At 35.0% G+C, this 21871-nt stretch overlaps 1 protein-coding gene across 1 annotated transcript in view; it reads right to left on the bottom strand.

Annotated features, from left to right (window-relative positions):
- LOC121411616 (vacuolar protein sorting-associated protein 13C-like) overlaps positions 1 to 21871 on the bottom strand; it is a 104465-nt gene that overhangs the window by 25165 nt on the left and 57429 nt on the right. Inside the window, exons 41-58 of the mRNA XM_041604425.1 lie at positions 21308 to 21436; positions 20182 to 20358; positions 19360 to 19482; positions 18160 to 18303; positions 17295 to 17459; positions 16965 to 17116; positions 16204 to 16330; positions 15097 to 15228; positions 14286 to 14372; positions 13261 to 13467; positions 12897 to 12992; positions 12206 to 12310; positions 11002 to 11019; positions 7076 to 7114; positions 2899 to 3042; positions 2312 to 2440; positions 1622 to 1755; positions 422 to 548 (exon numbers count right to left, since the gene is read on the bottom strand). Coding sequence (XP_041460359.1) covers positions 422 to 548; positions 1622 to 1755; positions 2312 to 2440; positions 2899 to 3042; positions 7076 to 7114; positions 11002 to 11019; positions 12206 to 12310; positions 12897 to 12992; positions 13261 to 13467; positions 14286 to 14372; positions 15097 to 15228; positions 16204 to 16330; positions 16965 to 17116; positions 17295 to 17459; positions 18160 to 18303; positions 19360 to 19482; positions 20182 to 20358; positions 21308 to 21436 — 2235 coding nt within the window. The remainder of the gene's footprint in view (positions 1 to 421; positions 549 to 1621; positions 1756 to 2311; positions 2441 to 2898; positions 3043 to 7075; positions 7115 to 11001; positions 11020 to 12205; positions 12311 to 12896; positions 12993 to 13260; positions 13468 to 14285; positions 14373 to 15096; positions 15229 to 16203; positions 16331 to 16964; positions 17117 to 17294; positions 17460 to 18159; positions 18304 to 19359; positions 19483 to 20181; positions 20359 to 21307; positions 21437 to 21871) is intronic.

The raw sequence follows: 21871 nt of genomic DNA, 5'->3' as shown, positions 1-21871 counted from the left end.
TTGATTTTATCAAGGACATTGTTGCATGCACGCAGTCAATGGCTAAGAACATTACAGTAGGCCGACTGTGCGCACTAGACACATGAATCAAGGCATGTTACATAAGAAGGCAAATGGCTTTGTTCACATGGGGAAAATGATCCCTCCCCTACGCCTACTATTAAGAAAGATGTATTTATTTTTTACCCCTTTTATCAAAGGACAGGATCTAGAAGTATTGCATAAAACAAATAATGCATGTCTCCATTCCTTCAACGTATGAACTATCCACCCACTAACACACATTGAGGTTGTGTTCAATCCATTGCACTCAGCCTAACAACTTTTGCATTAGTATGAACGAAGCCTAAACTCCAGTTTGGATGGATCGTACAGAGAACAGTGTGTCCATGCATCAGTTTTTTATTCATTGCAAACATACCTTATTGAGTTCATTCTTGCTGTCTCTACCATCCACTGTCCATACAAGTTGTCTCTTTCCAGTAGGGTTCTGCCATGTATACAGGCTGGTCTCTCCTGGAGCCAAGAACTGCTTCTCTTCAACTCCGCTATGTGACAAAATAAGGTCAAAAATTAATAATAACAATAATGTTAATAATAATCAGGACATAAGTAATAATAATAATATGCAACAGTTATATAACGCTTTATACAATGTTTCTAAGCACTGCATACTATTACTCCCACTTTAACACGGCTACCATGATCAGGTGATCGAGCATTCAAGGAATTCCTTTCTACTGGGTACCCATTTACTACACCTGGATGGAGAGTGGCAAATATAGATAAATGCCTTACCATAAGACGCGAGTGCTGCAGCGGGATTTGAACCCCATACCTTGTGGTTTAAAGTCAGCTAGTGAGCAACTAAAATGAAAGCCAGTCAATGAATACTTTTGTAAAAAACTTTCTATACTCAAAAAGGGATGCAAGGAGATCTAGGGCTAACAGCACTACCCAAGAAAATTAAGTGCAATTCCCTACTATGCGTGTTTCATTTATGTTTGGAGTTGCGTTTGATCGCAACACTTTCTGCATGCAGTTCCAGGGGCAGACAGATACAATGAAAAACTTGTTAACATGATATACAAGGAGGTAAGTTGAGATGAGTTGGGATAATAAAGACCAAGGGTGGTTTCACAAAGATTGAGGTCTGAATAAAATTCATACTTCAGTGCAAATGCGTAGGTGATATTTAATCTATAATCTCAATTAATCATCAATACCAGAGCACATCTACTGAGTGTAATCTGACCAATGCAGTATTGTGTGTTAGATGGTGACACGACATTTGCTCTGGCGACAATTGCTCTGGGCTTTATTTTATCTAGGATAGAGGGTTAGGGTTGCTGTAGGGCTTTATGTTAGGTTTAGTGTTTGGATTAGGATAGGGAATATTGTGAAATGCAGGGTTAAAGTTGCTCATTTCTTTAGTGTATGGAATTAACAGCAGAGCAATTGTCGCCAGAGAAAATGCCATGGAACTGTCTGATATACCACCATCAACTAGGACTTTAAGCATGACTCTAAATGCAACTCAACTACTTTGTGAAACGCCTCCAAAATATTCACAAAATCACCCCCAAACCAAGTTCTCTTTGGAACTGACTGGTATACTTACAACTGATTGAAGGTGATTGGAACATCGGTAGTGTGGTTGACCAGTTGAGTGGTGAAGTGACCGACAGCAAAGCTTCTGAAAGCGATGACAGTGGCCGTCTCCGTTACCTGGCTCTCCACAATGATACCACCAACCTTAGGAAAAACATTTATAATTCATGATTTTTTAACATACATAGTGAAAGAAAGAGGTACATTCATTCTTTGCTTTTGTTCTGCATGAAACACAGTAATAAAATAAATGGTTCTATTATGTGATGTAAGTTGGAAACTTGACATTCAGAATGGTTATTTATGAAATACAAAATATGATACACTGTACATTGAGCATGTGTTTTTTTAAATACCATCATGTATAAAAGAAACATAGTACATTGCTGTTATAGAGCATACTTATATCTTAACAGAAACCTGTTAGTGAATGGTTGATAATACTATTAAAACACACATTTTTCTGAGACAACAGGTTAATTGGAGGATACTAATTAGCTATTGCTTTAAAAGTCTTACTTCCAACTTTGAAGGATGTTTTTGCCAGGCTAGGAGCCACAGGCACATGGAAGGCATCTAAATAAATTCGCTTAAAGCAAATGTTAACGATATGCCATGATTTCAGTAGCTTATAACAGCCATTCATCCTCCTCCTCATCATTCATTTTCTCTGTTGGTTTTGATAAGGGATGTACCATACCTCTGGGAGTCTGAGTACTGTCGTCTGCGGCTCTGTGAAATCAAACGGAAGAGATGTCTCCGTCCCTCCTTTCTTCATCACCACTAGTTTGTTGTTCTCTTTCTTGTCAACAGGCCAAAAAGGTACACACTGCAACCATAGTGGGAGAGGGAGAGAGAGAGAGAGACAAACATAGAAAGTCCACAATTATTACACTAGGAATATAAACCAGAAATCATAATATGTGTAAGAATAGACGTCATAGGCAAAGAAGGCCTCTTAGGTTTAAAATGAATTTTTTAAACAAAACTTACTTCTTGTATTTTACACTAGGTCAGGAAATTTGCAAGATTTATTTCAATATTTCTGCAATGTTGTTACTGCTTAAAATAGGCAAACCAATGAAGCTAAAATTGTAATTTCAATAATTTATTCTGAGCTGACAATTAAACACTCAAATAAAATAATAAACTCACTGTGGAAATACAACGACTCTTGGTAAGTGTTTTTTTTATTTATGTAAAACCCATCTGAAGTAGAATTGTTTTATTGGGAATAACAAATCTTTGGCTCTCTAATTTCAAATGATTGCTATACAAATTCTTTACCTGTCCAACAGCTACATCCTGGAATGTTCCTTTGGGTTCAGCACAACAGATATCATAGTGGGTTTGGTTGACTAGGAGATATCTTGGTGTGAACATAACCACTTTGGAGAATCCCAAGTTACTCAGCTGAATCTGAACACTGATCTATAATCACCAACAAAGGAAAAAATGATAAATGGAACGTGAGGACACTGCTGTAATGTGCTCTTGTCTCCCGCGAGCAAAAATTAAAACTTAGCAAGAATTTTCCTAATCATTTCTTATGCTGTGTTTGTTTATGCATTTGATGCATTAATCAAAAGCAAAAACAATAAATCAAAGTTGGAACAAAGTTATTGGAAAACATCTTGATCACTATCATCAATATTCATATCCCACCCCTTTAAAAACAAGTCTAATATCAAATCAATTCTTGATACAATATTCACTGCCCCCCATGCTCAATAAAGAGATCAAAGAGAATGTTCATATTACATGTAAATGTGATCAAAACAAATCAAATACAAAGCAGTGTTTCCATATCATATATAGCAAACTGAACCTTACCTATATTTACCTCTATTTTCCTACATCAGTTTTAAGCAACAAAACATTCTTGATAGCATCAAAATTCACATTTCACACATTATAAAGGCCATTTTGGAAAAACACAGAACATCTAGTAAACACTTATCTGGGGATACAATATATTACTGTACTTCAATGAGCCACAGCAAATGCTTTAAGTTTCATTATCATCTATATGATCATTAGAATCCATAAATATATATTGCATCATTCTTTCAATTATACATGTTTTTATTTCAAACATGGAAAATGATATATTAATCAGAAAATAAGATTCAATATACCCTCAAAATGATAAAATCCTATCCACGTTGCATCCCAAAATACCCATCTTTATATTACACCATGCATGCAAGTGAAAAGTGTGACAGTCATCAAAGGGAGTGTCAACCCAGGGTTGGTTTTAAAGGGTAATTGCTAAAAAATTGGGGGGGGGGGGGCTATTTTCACAACTTAATGCCTAAATCTGCAACATTAGAGTTTTTACATTGCATAAGCTCCAACATAGAAATGAATGGGAAATTCCAGGGCTATAAATGAAGGTTTGATGATCTAAGAACAAGACAGTCAATATCTTTTTATAAACATTCCGATTTGGTCATGTCACATGCAAGTAGCTGCCCCATACACCATGTAATATAAATTTCATAAATCACTATTTTCTAATAGTTCAAGACAACTGAAAAATATTTTTTTTTTATATAAGTGCATGTGAAGTGTATGTCGGATATCTTCAGTGCAAAGGTAAAATCGATTTCATTTTTTTGGAGAAAATTACATTTTAAGAAATTTTTTGACAAATGGGGGAGCTACTCTGTGACGTCACAAATAAAATGTTTAAAATCCTCAATTATATTATTCTTTGATCTGTTTACACTACACATACAAAACTTGTAAGCTAGTGAACACTTTTTGTGAGAGTGATCACGAATTTCCTAGATAGCCAGTGAACACTTTTTGCGAGAGTGATCACGAATTTCCTTGTTGACCATAGTAGATTGCGAGACAAATGAATACCCTCTAGCGATTATTTCAATCCGCAATAATGAACCTATTTAGTATCCAAAACTTTGCTTCTTTTATTTTCTATCTTTATTTAAACCAGCTTGATGAAAGGAGGGATATTCCCTTCATGATGGAAGAAGAAAGAATAGAGATTAAGAGAAAAAAAATGTTCTTGCACAATGCTGATAAAATAAACCCCAAAACCTTGCAAAATTGTGGTAAAATGATAGTGATTAGAATGATAATGATACACAAACATACAGGAAGATGATGACTATCAACTATACATTAATAGCAAAAGGAAAAATGCTGACAACTGCTGAAATGAACACACACACACACACAAACAAATAAGCACATTAGTTAAATATCAATATATAACAATGTAGAGAACAGTAAAGTAAATCAAATATCATGCTCACACAAGACTCCCCTGAAATATCTAAGAACATACCATTTCTCACATGCTCACATAAGAATATTGACGCTCACATAGGTATATTAAATTGCTTGTGCATGATAATTATCATAATTATGCATCTTTTCAACCAGAGTTGTGAAAAAAAATCATGTAGAAAATGTTCTGGCATGCTAGCACCAACTGTCAAAAGTATAGCCATTCATCATACTGAATAACCCTCAATAGACTACAATCTCTTTAATAAATCAAAGAGAAAATAAATCTGTTCATTTGGACTTTACTGTTATTGAAATTGGAAAGAACAATTTCACCTCCAATCCGGGAAACTTCTTCAGCTTGTCTGAACTGGCAGGAAACGTTGTTGCCACTTGGTGCTGAGGTGCAGTGAATGTTATTATCTGACCAATCATCTTGGATCGTACATTAAACTGTTCTCGGTTTCAATAACAGTAAGTGCAGATGAAAAGATTTATTTTCTCTTTGCAATTTGTCTTCCCTCCCAGACTTTGAATGAAAACAGACACTAGTTTAATCTCTTCAATAGACTTGCACAATTCATATTGATTCCCATGGTTAGAAGAATCACTGCATGTGAATTAGTATCTAAAGCTCGCAGGCTTGTCAGCAAATGAATATTATAAACTTGATTTGGTAATTAAATAAATGAATATTAATTCAGCAAGCAAATTGATATAAAACTGGATGGACTCTTGACTGTACAGAGTCAATATCTATGCCTTGTTAATTGCCCAGCAGGTCAGAAGTGTATTACACCCCTAACTTCTAAAGCCTTCATATGACCTTTCAAAATCAGCTCATCGGTAACATCCGTATGCATACATGGATAATGGATGGAAAATCCCAAAACTTAATGACCCGAATTCTCAAAGGTGGTTTTAAAAACCCACGGTTGAATCCATGGTTTATGCAGATTTCCTGTATAAATTACGCTTAATTTAGCGCGTATCGGGCACGTGTATAAAACATGTCCAATGCTGATGGGCGCTTTTGTCACAGTGCGCGAAATTGACGCCTGTTACCATGGTTAGATACGCTATTTTATTCATGAGTCCACTGTTTGAAGAGTGGACTCATGAATAAAAACAGTGGACTCATGAATAAAATAGCGTTGATAACCACGGCAACAGGCGTCAATTTGGCGCACTGTGACAACAGCGCGCATCAGGAGTGGACATTTTTCATACACGAGCCCAATACGCGCTAAATTTAGCGTAATTTATACATGAAATTTGCATAAACCATGGACTCAACCGTGGGTTTTCAAAACCACCTTTCTGAATTCGGGCCAATAACTCCAGTATCGGCATTCATGGGGGGGGGGGGCATTTCATAAAGCGGTTTGCAAGTTGAAAGAGACTTAAGAATGACTGGTGAACCTTTCTTGTGATGATATTCTCTAGTAAAATGTTCATTGGTGATTATTTAGCATGTATTAAAGAAAGGTTCACTAGTCATTCTTAAAGTCGCTCTCAGCTCACAAACAGCTCTGCGAAACACCCACCTGGGTTAAGGCATACTGATTTCATATAATGAAAGGGTTAAATTTTCTTCATGGTAATTCTTAAAAGGAAAACATGACTTTTCCCATGATCATACAAGTCAGAGGGGAATTTTAAACATTTATGTTTAAGGTACAGAAAATCATCGGGAAGTCGTCAAACTTGTCATGTGTAATAAAGTGAAGTCTTTTTTTCTTTGTAGATGATAGGTGATATAGGTGCAAAATTTTAAATTCTTCCATTCTTTCAACATAGAGCTTATATACTTTCCCGTATGCATTTCAGGAGAGAATTTTCCTGCATCTCTGTGCCAATTGTTGGAGCAATCTTTAAAGCAGGTTAATGCAAAAAGCATAAAACAATGTCAATCCTTATATCCTTTATATAATATCAATTGCATTAACCTTTAGTAACGTAATAGAGTGAGAGAGAGAGAGAGAATAGAAATAGAGGGGCAAACATGTAGGTGAGAGTAAAAAAAAAAATCAGACTTCGATTGCGAAAAGAGACATAACACACCAACTAAATACCATTTGGCAATACAACCATTTTAAATTGTTTTTAAACTCATTCATAAATAGAAAGCAAATTGCATTAAAACACTGCAAACAAAAAGCATGCATGCAAAAAACAAAATTTATAAACGTGAAGCAGAAAATTTTACATTGTATTTTTTTGGTCGTCGTACGCCACTTCCCTGAGCCTGTTATGGAAAAAATTTGTGATAAAAAATGGATGAAACATGTATGAATGACACGATACAAATGGTCAACTGCTGTATGAAAAGAGATTGCACAAATAGACATTAATATAACAGCAAAGACAACAATAAATATGACATCAAATGTAGACTGATGAAAAAAAAATGATTGCATATATCCTTAAAGCTACTGAAAGAAACTTGTAACATGTAAATCTTGCACTGAACAAAGAAGAAATATCTATCCACTCCTTTAAACAGAAGCTGAATACTTTCTGATACTAAACCCATCTGAAAATCATTTTACAATCATAACATAACAGATGTATTAACAATTAAAAAAAGCGTTTAAATTGCACAATCCCTATCATTATCATTTTCTCCTGTACATAACAAAATAAACCTCAAGAAACATTAATAAGAAGAATGGTATGATTTTGTGATTTGCAAGATTTGAAAAAAAATAAAACAAAAATTGTTGCTAAAAAGTTAACATTTGCATTGGTATTAAAGTGGTACTCATGGTGAAGAAAATATGATTTTCATGAATAGAGTTATATCAAACAAATTAAACACTGACTGAAATTTTTTTTAATCTAGATTATAAATAGGGAAGTTATGGTAAATTTCAGATAATACAAATTTGGGACAATGCACTATCATTGCTTGGAAAAAGACCCAACTTTGTGCTCAATTTCATGATTATTTTGCTAATTTCTCAGCAAATTAAAAATTTCTTCCAGAATTCTTTGGCACATATGCTTTATTTATACATACAGACACCTGTGTGGGTATTTTATCGCATTCTGTATGGACTCAGTATGAAATCATAGGCACAACTTGGATTTATCTCTAACACTCATGGTTCATCCCCCTCCCCCTGCCACTAGCATACCTAAGGGGGGGGCAGGGTGGCCCCTGACAGAATTTTGAAGACATCTTTTTTTGTCATCAGGTATTGTTTTGATACTTCCATAAATGGTAGTGACCTTTGACAAGTTCATTTTTTAATTGCAAGAAAATTCTTTACGCGAAATGGCTTCCGGAAATCATGATGACCACTGAGAACTATGTCAATAATTTTTCCCCCTCCTGTAGCGCTCTGTTTTCAGGTCTGATACTGCCTCCAGTCTTTAATTAGTTTCAACTTCTCTGGAATCAATGTACGTGCATGTACAGTTGTCATTCAAATAATTCATACTTTATGAGCTTTTTAAATATTACAATAGTAGAAAACTTGTAAATGATAAATCAGATAACTTTGAAATGCACTGTGCATGAAGGTTAATTACAGCAATGTGCAAATATGAATACAATCATAAACCAAATGATGCTTTGGCAAAGTTGTACACATATCGAAATATACCTTATATGTACAACTTTCAAGAGTGTGGCATGTATTACGGAACAAAGTTGCGTGCAGAGCATTGCAGAATTAAAAAGAGAAATCATGAAGACTAAAGATAAACAAGTGGAATGCCTCTGGCCGTCTCACCTGCATCACGCAGTTCAATATAGCAGCAGTGCTGACTTTGAATACTACTCTAACTCGCACAAGATGTTCAGCGATACATGGTTACTCTTATGTCCACTTTTTATGAACTAGACCAATAAACTTACAGAGATATGATGGTTATTCATCAAAAAACCCCAACATGGCCAAAGTTCATTGACCTTACATGACCTGTGACCTTGATCATGTGACCTGAAACTCGCACAGGATGTTCAGTGATACTTGATTACTCTTATGTACAAGTTTCATGAATCAGATCCATAAACTTTCAAAGTTATGATGGTAATTCAACAGATACACCCAGTTCGGCCAAAGTTCATTGACCTTTGACCTTGGTCATGTGACCTGAAACACGCACAGGATGTTCAGAGATACTTGATTACTATTATGTCCAAGTTTAATGAACTAGACCAATAAACTTTCAAAGTTATGATGGTAATTCAACAGATACCCCCAATTCGGCCAAAGTTCATTGACCCTAAATGACCTTTGACCTTAATCATGAGACCTGAAACTTGCACAAAATGTTCAGTGATGCTTGATTACTATTATGTCCAAGTTTCATGAATCAGATCCATAAACTTTCAAAGTTATGATGGGAATTCAACAGATATCCGCAATTCGGCCAAAGTTCATTGACCCTAAATGACCTTTGACCTTGGTCATGTGACGTGAAACTCGTGCAGGATGTTCAGTGATACTTGATTAACCTTATGTCCAAGTTTCATGAACTAGGTCCATATATTTTCTAAGTTATGATGACATTTCAAAAACTTAACCTCAGGTTAAGATTTCAATGTTGATCCCTCCAACATGGTCTAAGTTCATTGACCCTAAATGACCTTTGACCTTGGTCATGTGACATGAAACTCTAATAGGATGTTCAGTATTACTTGATTAACCTTATGGCCAAGTTTTATTAACTAGGTCCATATACTTTCTAAGTTATGACGTCATTTCAAAAACTTAACCTCAGGTTAAGATTTGATGTTGACGCCGCCGCCGCCGTCGGAAAAGCGGCGCCTATAGTCTCACTCTGCTTAGCAGGTGAGACAAAAATTATCATAACTGTTGATTTCACAACTAAACCAAGCATGCATTTGAGTTATTATATCATGTAATTTTTTTTTGTTAGTGGTATAAAGAAAGAAAAGTTAAACTAATTCAATCATTGTGGGGAGATCAGCAACTATCAACAAATACAATGGATAAATAATTAATTGCTCATAATCAAATTTAACTCCCATCGATAAATCTCTTAATAACTAACTTCAGGATAATCACTTTTAGGAGATATATTTTCAAGGCAAAGTAATTCTCAGCAACAATTCTGTTTTATATAATTTGTTGTTAGTTCTAAAATTGGATGGAGTATCATTTTCATGCTCCAATACAGATTAATATTAAAGATGAATGTGAAAAAAAAGAAAACTAACAAGAATGACCTTTATATGAATTTAGGAATGATCTTTTATAAAATCAAAGGTGTTTTTGTGAGAATACATTGTAGGAAAGGTAAAATGTGTGGCTGAATGCAACTAGTCCTGGTAACATATCGCATAATTATCTGGGGTAGAAAAAACCTCTAGCAAATTTCATTTTTTCTGCTGGATTTCCCATGATGCAATTTGGGTATTACATTTTCCAATCATATGATTTTTTTAAAAAAACCTAGCTGGATTTTATGACTCTGCCATTGCCAGGCCAAAATACATTACATTGTGACCTTAGACCTTTGACATTGTGACCCCAAAATCTTGTCATATCTTTGTTGACCCCCAAATGCATACATGACTTAAGACTGAGGATGATCCTTTAAATGATTGTTTAGCTGTTGTGAGAATGAGATCTCAATGTATACAATGAACACTATGACCTTTGACCTCACAACCCCAAAATCCAAAACAGATTTTGGTCACTCTTGTATAAATACTTGAACTGAACTTGAAAGTCGTTCTGTCAAACAGGTCTTAAGGTATTCAGAGTGGAAGAAAGGGCTGGAAGAGATCCCTGAATAAAACAATGCCTCCAACAACCACAAATGGTGGGCCAAGGTATAAATATGTATCATTGGCATTGCAATTTTTGTTTTCTTGTCATCCAATTTTTCCATACTCTCCAGATTTATCGAATATCACATCTCCTGAAACTCTGATCATAAATCATCAATCTGAATATTATATTTTTACATGTATTCAGTAAATATAAACCCATTGCAATTTTCCTGTTGTGCCAATCAATGTACAAAAATGTACAAACCCATCCAAAATAATAAAACATGAAAGTCTATTATCAAGCAAAAATAAAACAAAGGAAAGGAAGTAAACGCTTGTGCAAACGGCTTCTCGAACTTAAAAGTAAACTCTAAGCTACTTACAAGCATTAGTCCTAAAACCTAGAGAAGTATAAAAAAAGCATAAATCATACCATCAACCTATAAAGATAGCCATTTCAGAATGTAGTGCCTTATCAAATCATGCTACTTTTCTATGAACAAACTCTTGTAAAAATGTATAATATCTGTATGCACAGGCAGAGAGCATATCATTGAACTAATCATTTTTTTCACCATAGATTTTTAATATACAGCAATTGCACCGTACCACTTGGTTATTCTTTAATTCAAATGATAAGAAAGCCCCTTAACTACATGCAAAACATTCATCTTAATCTAATTCTAAATCCAATTTTAATAAAACTCAAATAAATTGAGTATTCTTGTCCTATCATTCATAAATGCAACTGATAAGTTCAAGAAGAAATAAATGTAATGAGTTCCTGAACAAACATCGTATTATTAACAGACAATATGGCATTTAAAATGGTCACATTTTCACAACACAATGTATGATTCTTGAATGATACACTTCTAGTTTGAATACATGAAATTGTGTACGATGGAATCACATTACACATATATGATTTCATGAGCTAAACTGGATGGCATAGAAATTTACAGTTAAGTATGAATACATCTAAACAAACATGACATTAAGAGTCACAAATGGCAAAGCAAACTATTGTAACAAATGACATCATAAACTGAGATTTACACAAGAAATGGAAAGTTGTGAACCTCAAAATGTATAATGATGCTGTGAAGTCATTAGAACGTATGTTTGATATCTAAAAATTAAATTGCAAAATGGGAGTATCGTGATAAAAGTGACAATGCGTCCGGTATCATTCATCAATATCCTCAACCATCTTAGAAAAGATAATAGAAAATTGGACATTTGTATGCCCATATATTGGCTTGAACAATACATTTAGACTGGAACTTGCAGCTTTGCAGTTTGGGCATTGCTTCAAGCCTCCAATGCAAACTTTGCACTTTAAAATACCAGTATTGGTATCGACAAAAATCCTCCTCTTCATAATTCTTGAATGACTGGCAGACCCTTAACAATCTAAGCCCAGTAACATGAAGCTTAGCGTTTGATCATGGGGCCATTTTCTACACCTGATGGCATTGATTAGGGCTCACGATCAATCTTATTGGTTGCTGTGCTTTATGAAAAAGGGCCCAGGGATATTATGGGAATAAAGAATTGATAAATTTATCGATATGAGACACTCACCTCATAATCTTTACTGGACAGCTTGCAAGAAATGAACCCAGAACTGCCGACTGTGTCCAGAGAAAACTTGTCTGACCATTGCGATTCACCAACTTTCAGTTGGATCTATCATCAAGAAACATACCACACACATGGTTGACTACTGACTAATATAATTTACAAAGGCTTTGTACTGGTATTACATTATTCTAGCAGGCAACCAATCAACGGTTGGAGAGGTAGTATGGTTCATTTTTTAATTGATGTGGTGTGGTAGAGGTGTTGATAATTATTCAGTTATGGTAGGGCTTAAATACTGTTGTTGGTGGGAGTAATCTTCTCATTAAGATTAAAATACATTAATAACATAGGATATCAACAATGACAATATTATCATAAATAAATCCCTAGTTTTAAATATATTTCTATCCAAACCAAAAGAAAACAAGGGACACAAATAATATCAATAACTTTTGTCAACTGTCATTGGTATAGGTGATTTTAGTCTTTTAAGAACTTAATCAATATATATCATGGTATCATATGTCTCCTTCATTAAAATTTGCAAATAATTATTTTTAAAATTTATTGGTTATTCTTTATTTCCTTTTAACTCGTGATTTTTGATATCCATCAAAATGACTTGTTGATTAATTTGAGAAAACTGTCTAAAAGATTAAGAGAAAAAGAAGATGTGTGACATAAAACTAACCTTATTCTTGCCAGGGCTGAAGACTTTTGATGGATAAGAAAAGAAGATTGGTTCCTCTCTATCGGCAGGATGATCTATCTGTTCCTCTCCTCCACCCTGAAACATAATAAAAGAAATATATTAATATCATCATCATCATCATTATAATCATAATCATTATCAACATCAACATCAAGTCCAACATCATCATCACCACCATCATCATCATTGTAATCACACTGCATATTAAAACTATTGTTGATGAGCGAGCAGAAAACAAACATAGCAATAATGATGAATCTCAGGAATCCTTCATCTGAATGGAAATCTATATTTGACCTTGGAATTCAATACAAAGTAAAACATGACCTTAGTACTGACTGACCTTGTATGCGATGGGTAATCCGGTCTTGTTGATGAGCGTGTAGGGTACAAACATAGCCATATCAATGAATCCCTGGCTATAATCATACCATACACCAGCCTCTGTCCACTTGTTGTTAGGTCCTCTGAACCCAAGCTGTGAATACTCCTGAAGGGTCGTTCGGAGGGTCATCTCACCTCGCCATTCGAGGTTATTGTAGCCTTCAATCTACAGGTAAAAGTACAAAGAATGCCAATCAGTGTATAGTGCATATAGCTGACAGGTCGGTTCCATGACAATTGCTCCGGCGACAGTTGCTCTGATTGGAAAATCTGTACGTTAAGCTTAACCTAAAACCTAACCTCCAAAACTACATAAACCCTAATCCTTATTTGTAAATAATTCTGAACCAAAACTGTATTACAATCCAAACTCTCAACCCTGTGCCCTCTGAGATATTCAGGCCGGAGCAAATATCGTAGGAGCAAATGTCATGTCACTGACAGGTCATGAGGCAGATAATATGCATATTGGTGCAAAATTGGTACATGATAATCATGCAAGTAATATGCAACAGTGCTGGCAGAGTTATCACCCTTGCTTCAGCATGAATGCCACTATAAGGTGCACAAGCAATCAACATTATTTCCTCCTACCAGATACAAATTTACTTTACCTGGGTGGATAGTGGCAAGAGCAGATAAATGTCTTGCCAAGGGATGCTGGTGTGCAGGTGGGATTGAACCCTCAACCTTGTGATTTGAATTATAGACAAGTATACATTTAAAAAATTCATTCATGTTAGAACTGTTGGAAATTGTCAACAACATGGGAAGTCTTTCTGGGATTTTGATATCATATTCAGCTAAGGGCTAATCTGTTACAATGTCTAACCATTTATAATGCAGTTCACAAGTTAACTTTATCTAGAGCATACTGACTTTATAATGAATTATGCAATGTATGAATATGTCAAGAGTCAATCACTGATACTACAATAAATTGCAAGGTTTGTGCAATGTGACCTAGGTCATGCATATAATTACCCTGACAAACATCATGGTCTTGGCAAGTTCCACATTGAACATCTTGCTCTGCTCACATGGATCAATCTTAACCTCATCTGCTGAGCCCTAGGATTCACAAATCAAAAACAAAATTGATGAATTTCACAAAGATTAAGATATATTGGGTTGACTTATATATCATTATAGGCATATTTCACTTGTAAGTCATTAAATCCATGTAATATTAAATGCTCAAGTAAGTTTGTGAAATAGAGAGATAGGAAGAAAGACTTTATGGAAAGGCGAATGATAGAGAAAGAGAGAGGAGAGACAGCAAGAGATAAATAGTGAGGCCTGTATTCTGAAGTCTGATTTGATTTAAACTATGGTTTTAAGTTGTGGTTTAACTATGGAAAGCCAGTTGTTACATACATATCTAACAGTAGAGGTTCAATGTATCAGCTCATTTGACTCCCAAATCATTAACTGCCTGGGAAAGATAAGTATGGCAGTTGTCTTCACCATTAAAGAATTAGTGAAGAGCACAGTAAACATGAGAAGCATTCACTGTAAACAAAATTTTGAAACGTTTGGCTTCCCATAGCACAGAGTTAGACCATGAATACAGGCCATAGAGACAGAAAGAGAGAGAGAGAAAGACAGAGACGGTAAGAGAGAGATCATACAAAGTATGGACAGGAATAAAAGCCAACTGGACATTGAAAAGATAGTACAACTCTAAACTTAAACAATAAGCCAAAAAGGAAGGATATGTTGTTTGATATATCAAATATAACAATTAGTCGTCTAACCATAGTACAAGATTAAAAAATGACAGTTTGTTTAATACCTGTAGTGTGTAATAGATGGGGATAGGCAGGAGATTCCTCAGAGTAACTACTGGGTGGAGGTGGATGTTGTACTTTGGAGAATGAAGCGATGTTCCTTCGACATCTCGTAAAACATCTTCAAGAATTTGAACCTGAGGAAGAAGCACATGAAACAATGTTGATTAAAATTTATGCAAGATACAGAATTAAACACAATACAGCTTCTCACACCCACCAGCAAATTCTCAAAGACGGTAAATATTACTAATAAATATTCTGACAAATAAGGCATTCCTATATTACTATGAAAGTTAAAACATTCTAACTCTAACATGAGAACAGGAGTAAATAGTGAATGAGTGTTTGGTACTGCAAAACCAGAAAAAAAGGCGTCTAAAGGAACATAATGAAGCTTTTAGACATGCACTCATCAGAGTAAAATCGCACGAAAGAACAGAAAACTAGAGTGAAACAATATATATTATTAAAAAAAAGAGAATGGATGCTAAATGGTGAGCTGTGACTGGTTGTCAAGCTGAACAAAGGTTAATTTATGTATTATTTTGCTCTAGCGTTCGGTTCATTCATGCGATTTTATTCCGATGCATGCAAGTCAAAAAGCTTACATTGTGCTTACAGAATTCAAAGATTGAAAGTTTACCTGATAAAAAATTTCTTCATATCGGACGAAGGGGAAAAATATAAGTACAGCAAATTTTTTTTAATGCCATGGTAGGATTATTTCCATTATATATATTAAAGTGCAGCTTTCTTTAGTCAGGCGTATGAGTTGATAATAAGGGTTTGGAAGATCTGTCATTTTTTTGATAGATGCAGGAAATTTTCACAAAAAATTCAATTTTGTGGGTTTGAATCCAGGCCATGGCATAATATCCTTCAACAATATATTGACCCACAATGTGCTGCACTCAACCCAGGTGAGGTAAATGGGTACCGGCAGGAAGCAATTCCTCAAAAAAACAGTAAACACCTGAATCGGTAACCAAGCTTAGCAGGGGTAATATAGGAGTGCCTTGAGCTCCTAACAAGGTGGATACATGCGCTATACAAATATCCTATATTATTATTTATCATTAGACCAGTAATACATCTCTCACTGTACTTACATTGAAGAAGAACGGTGTGTATCCATCGACCTTTGCAGGACATCGGAAAGTGACCTGCTTTTTACCACCAGTTGTCTTATCTTTCCATAGGTTCTCATACAGGATGGGCTGATCACACATCAGATAGCTGAAAAGAAAAGGGTTAATGTGGTCACTACTACTACTACATGTAGATTATATTCCAAATGTAAATTTCAGTTTTTATTTTTAAAATAATTTTGATTATTTTGTCAAGTGGTATGGAATACAGTAGGAGGTTGATTCTTTCATTTTTTTTACATTTATTTCTCTGGGTTGCATATTTCATGTGTTTCTTTATTTTTTATTTAAATATACAAGCAATAAAGCTTTTACAATAACCATCCTGTACATGAAGAGGTAATATAAAGCTCTCATTGGGCTGATCACCACCTAATATACATGTTTATTCTACAGCTTTAAGAAAAGTAAACTAGGACAGAATAAACTGCATTGATTTCAAATCCAAACATGGACTGATGTCCTTTGACAAGGCATCAATTGACAGTGTGCCACTCTCTACCCAGGTGTTAAATGGGTACCCAGAAGGATGAAAGAGCCTACATAGTGTGCCTAGCAATTGAATTTGGAAACTCTATTTGGAATGCTCCCCAAGGGAGTAAATGATAGGATCCAATGAATGAACAATATATTCAGTACAGCGCTTAGAGACATCATTTCAATGTATTAAGCACTATAAAAAAGTGGAATATAATTATTATCAATTGTAGCTGTTACCATACCTTTCATCTACTGGTCTAGCGAGCAGTTCTTGCGTGTGAGCTATGTGTAGGGGTACTACAAAGCTTTCATTGGGCTGAACATCACCTAGCTTGTCTACATGGGTTGATACTCTGGTATAGATGTCAACTGGTTTGTCAAAGTGATTGAAGATCTGCAAAGGAAATCGATGATAAATTTAAATACAGCAACAAGATAAGGTAAGGATGATAAGGTGAAATTTTTTGTGAGAAAGCTGTTTACAATGTATCGTATCTGTTTTTTTCTATTCAGGAGAGAGAGGTAGTTCTGAAAATAAAGATTTGATTTCCATAGCTGTAGCTGTTACGTACCTGAAGTGGTGACCTAATGATGACCTGTCTCATGTCAAGGGTCGCTTTGATCTCTAGGGTGATAGAGGTGATCTTCTCTGATGATTTCTTGATGGGTTGTAGGTTGTAGAGAACACTACCGGCCTGGACTATCGGGATACGACGGAGCTCCTCATACCCCTCAACCTACAAAAAAACAATACATTAGAATAGGAATTTACAGGTAACTCCGTACTAAAGTCAAATTTCTTTGGATTGCAGAACATTATTGATGATTTCTTGATGGGTTTTAGAGAACACTATCGGCCTGGTCTATTGGGATATGATTGAGTTTACCATAACCACCAACCTACATAAAAACTTTTCAGTAATAATAAAAATAATACATGTCATTTGTATAGCGCACTTTCCATCTTGAATAGATGCTCAAGGCACTTCAGAGCAGAACAACAAAAACTATTTACATATCATACATGAACAATAAGTCAATGTCTATAAAAAAACACTCTTATACAGGTGTGTTTGTATGTATGTAGAAAAGGAAGTAATATGAAACACTGCTCGAGTCAAATCTCTTGGAATTACAGAATAGTAGTCTGATGATTTCTTGATTGGTTGTAGGTTGATCTTTCAAACAGCTCTTTACTTATTACAAGAATGAAAACTGGATAAAAGGATGGATGGAGAATATATAATTGCTCCGGTGAGTGGAGGCATAAAAACAATACAGAAGAAAGGGAATTTATGAGGTAACTCTGCTCAAGTCAAATCTCTTAAAATTGGAGAAATATTTTTGTTCAACTAGCTCAAAAATTATTTTGAAGATCTGATTTAGGATATAAACCTCTCTATTTCGAATATCATCCAATGTAATTTTTCCACAAACCTGAATGGATAGTTCCATATCTGACGGTGAGATGGGTGACTTATTGACCAAAGCCATCTTCTTGCTTGCTCTAACTCTATCCGATACATCTAGAACAATACTCTCTGTGTGCTTGACAGAAACAACATCTCCAGACTTGGGACTCTGTAATGGTATGGTATGATAATATTGAAAACATGTATGACATGAATACATCCAACGTAAAACAAAAACATGAATATATCCAACGTAAAACAAAAACATGAATATATCCGATGTAAAACGAAATGGAACTGATAAATACTATACTAATTTAGGGGTGGATTAACTGTAACTTTACTGTAAATAGAGCCAATTAACATAGAGCTTAATGATTGATTATAGGGATGATTTCTACAACTGATTGCATTCATTATCGTGTATGATCAATCATAAACAATTAATCATTAACCTCTATGTAACATAGCCCAGAAGACAGAATTTTCAATTCTTTTACGTGATCCCCAGGCATTGGCTGGTGCTCAATTTTACATTTCTTTTGTAATGTTTCTATTGCTGTCATGCTTTCTTGCCTAGAAATGAAATAAATAAATGAATAAAGAAAGAAAGAAAGACAGACAGACAGACAGAAATAAATAAATAGGTGGAATTCTCAAAATGCTCTAATCTAGTGTGACACCCTGCTTTGAAAATATCTGATTTTTTTTAATTTCAGCATTCAATAATTTCCATACTGCTGTAATCCATATAATTCCTGGGTGGAGCAATATTTGCCCCAGTGAGAATTGAACCAAGCACCAAGTTAGTATGGTTCAATAATGTACCTACTAAACTATAATTACTTAGGGCCATTTTTCAACTGTCATCGATGGCAAATGACCTACTGTATTACTGTTAAAAGCTAGTGAAATAATGCTTTTTGATTGGCAAGCACAACTTCCTTTTAGTATCTGTTATTGATGAAAAGATTTGTGACTAAGGGGCCAGTCATTATATTGATTTTCAAGCATCTATCTGTTTTTCAAGTCATCAAGCTGAAAGACAAATTTATAAACTGATATTCCTATAAATATTCAAAATTCTAAATCATAACTACATATCTCCCCTAAAGCCATCAATCTTTTGACTGTAATATGAATATTTTTTTCCTTTTCATGTTAGTAATTCGTGAGGAGGCATACCAGGTTGTAGCTAGGCATATGGTGAAGTTAAATCACCTACCTCATAGTAAGAACCAGGTTTGACAGTAATGGCTACTCCCGTTTGGTTGATGACAGTGCAAGCCGGGATGACATCGGTATCTTTCAAGGATGTTGTCGGTTCTGCCATCGCTTCACCAAACACCTAAAAACATGAAACCAATACATAAAGAAGATGCAAAGACGATACTATCAGTTCTGAATGTCTCAACATGCCACTATGCCAAGATGGAAAGATCTTTGATGGAAATCTTTGATGGATCTTTGATGGAAAGAGGAGGCCTGACAGCTCAGTTGGGAAAGCAGATGTTGTGGATTCTGGTGACCAAAGTCTGATTCCCACTTGGTGCGCTGGTCCCTCACAGAGGACCTTTAGCCTTCAGTCCTGTCATTGCTTGCTCACAAGCATTCATGCTTTCTTAGCAATCGGGCAAAAAAAAAATTGCCACTAAGAACTCTTGGATATTGTGCAATATAAATATACTCTATTATCATCTCATTTCTTAATCTCGTCCCAATCTCAGATCCATTTTTTTTGTCTAGGAGCCATGTTTGAATTGCTCAGCCTAAGAGAAGGGCAGGATATGGTTAACCTGAGTGACAGATACGAAACAGGCTCACTAACTCATAGAAATGTAAGTTCATCACCCAGGCCAATAAGCAGGTCATTGATACAGTACAGTATACTGCACATTTGTAATGGGTAGGGCAATTATGAATCTCTAATCTATATGTATAACTTCAGATTTATTCATTGATGTTGTATGCAGGTCCTATCCAAGAATATATAATGAATGCCGATCTTATCTAATGTTTGCAAACTAATCCTGAGCCTAACTCTCACCTGTCCTAGTTTAGTAAAGAGTGCAAGTGACGTCTTGGTGACGGTCATCTGAAGTGTTTCCTCAGCAGACACACTGACCGTCATGGCAGGAGGAGCAAGATTCACATTCTCACTGTCCTCATCTTCTGACGATATGGCGGTCGACCCAGCGTCCAGAAGATCATCATTCTTGACAACCTGTATCAACAAGATGATGGAAAAATCATGGTTTTATCATTAAGATGTCCGGTTCTCTAAGTTTTGGAGAAAAAATCCGAAAAAAGAGACGGTTGAGTATTAATATCTGAAACATAATTGATGTCATAAAATACCCTTTTAATTTGAATAAATGACAAAAAATTGAATAAAAACATTCTTAAAGTCAAACTTCCTGAAGTTCCTGAATTAATATTGAATGCAGTACAAAGATAGGAAAAAGAAAATTTAACCCTTGACACAAAATTTTTACAATCTTGTGAAAATAAAGTGGTCTATACTCATGTGGAGGAAATGCTAGAATACAAATGAATTCCTAAATTTCAGAATATTTTGAACTTCAGAAATTGATCATAGCTGTAAAAATGAAAAAAAAATTGTGATGTGATGTGATTATTTGTCTCATTCCTGCAAGTGGGGTCTTAAGTGTAAGTATGAAAACATTTTTTCACTTGATCTCAATGCAACAGAGTAAGAATTACATACACATTGGAACAGTTTTAACATGCCCAAGGCATTGCTTATGGAGTTTTCACAGTTTCAAAGGTAAAAAGTTTATGGAAAGGTTGTGTTTATTAAAAGAAAGTGATGCGGATGTTTGATTAACCATCCTCATCTCAAAATAATGATCGGTCGATAGTACAAGTCATTCGTACCGGTCATTAGCAAATTTTCTTAAAAATAATTGACTGGGCCTATGATAGATTTCAACCAATCATTTGATTAGAATCCAAATCAATATTTCATACAGCGAAGCTTGTCTATAAAGACCACTGCCGGGAGACAGCATGTGATCTTTAAAGACAGGATCCTTTAAACAAATGTTTCAATGGGAAATACTATTCGTGGGAAAACAAATATGTGGTCTGTATAGACAGGTGATCTTCTATTTAGGTAGTTGGTTGAGGAGATATGACTATATTATACTTACAGTAACTGAGAGACTCCAAGGGATGTACTTCTCATTAGGCTGCTCAATGGATTCAATCAATGGCTCCCACGCTGCAACCTTCTCATTGTATGTTGATACTTCCACCTTCATGTGGCTCTCAACATACAACTAAAATAAAACAAAAAATGCACAGAGCAACATTGATCTTACAATTTCTTGTCAGAGATGTTCATACATTGTGAATCTCCTTGAAAAGTGAAAAAAATCATACAGAAAGAATGAAGCATTCAGTCTCGATTTTCATTACTTTATTATTTTTTTAAACAATTGCACATCTAGTTACCAAGAATGCATATAGCATTTCCATTTATTTGAATGCAGGATAAAGGAAAACTGTCAATCAAATGCCTTGCTCACAGGCATTAAGTGTCAAGGCCGGGAATCGAACCCCGGACTTTCAAATGTCTAGTCAATTTTATTTTTAGAACCATTAGAACTTTAAGATACAGTCAATTATACATGCAGAAAAAAATACTGTCTGCTACTCATTTAATCTTAATCAATTTGTTGATATTTTTGTTCAAGTTAATCATCCCTCAATTC

This window comes from Lytechinus variegatus, chromosome 3, assembly GCF_018143015.1.
Source record: "Lytechinus variegatus isolate NC3 chromosome 3, Lvar_3.0, whole genome shotgun sequence".
NCBI lineage: Eukaryota > Metazoa > Echinodermata > Echinoidea > Temnopleuroida > Toxopneustidae > Lytechinus > Lytechinus variegatus.
Note: the sequence above shows the minus strand (reverse complement) of the source record. Positions and strands in the feature narration are given on the sequence as shown.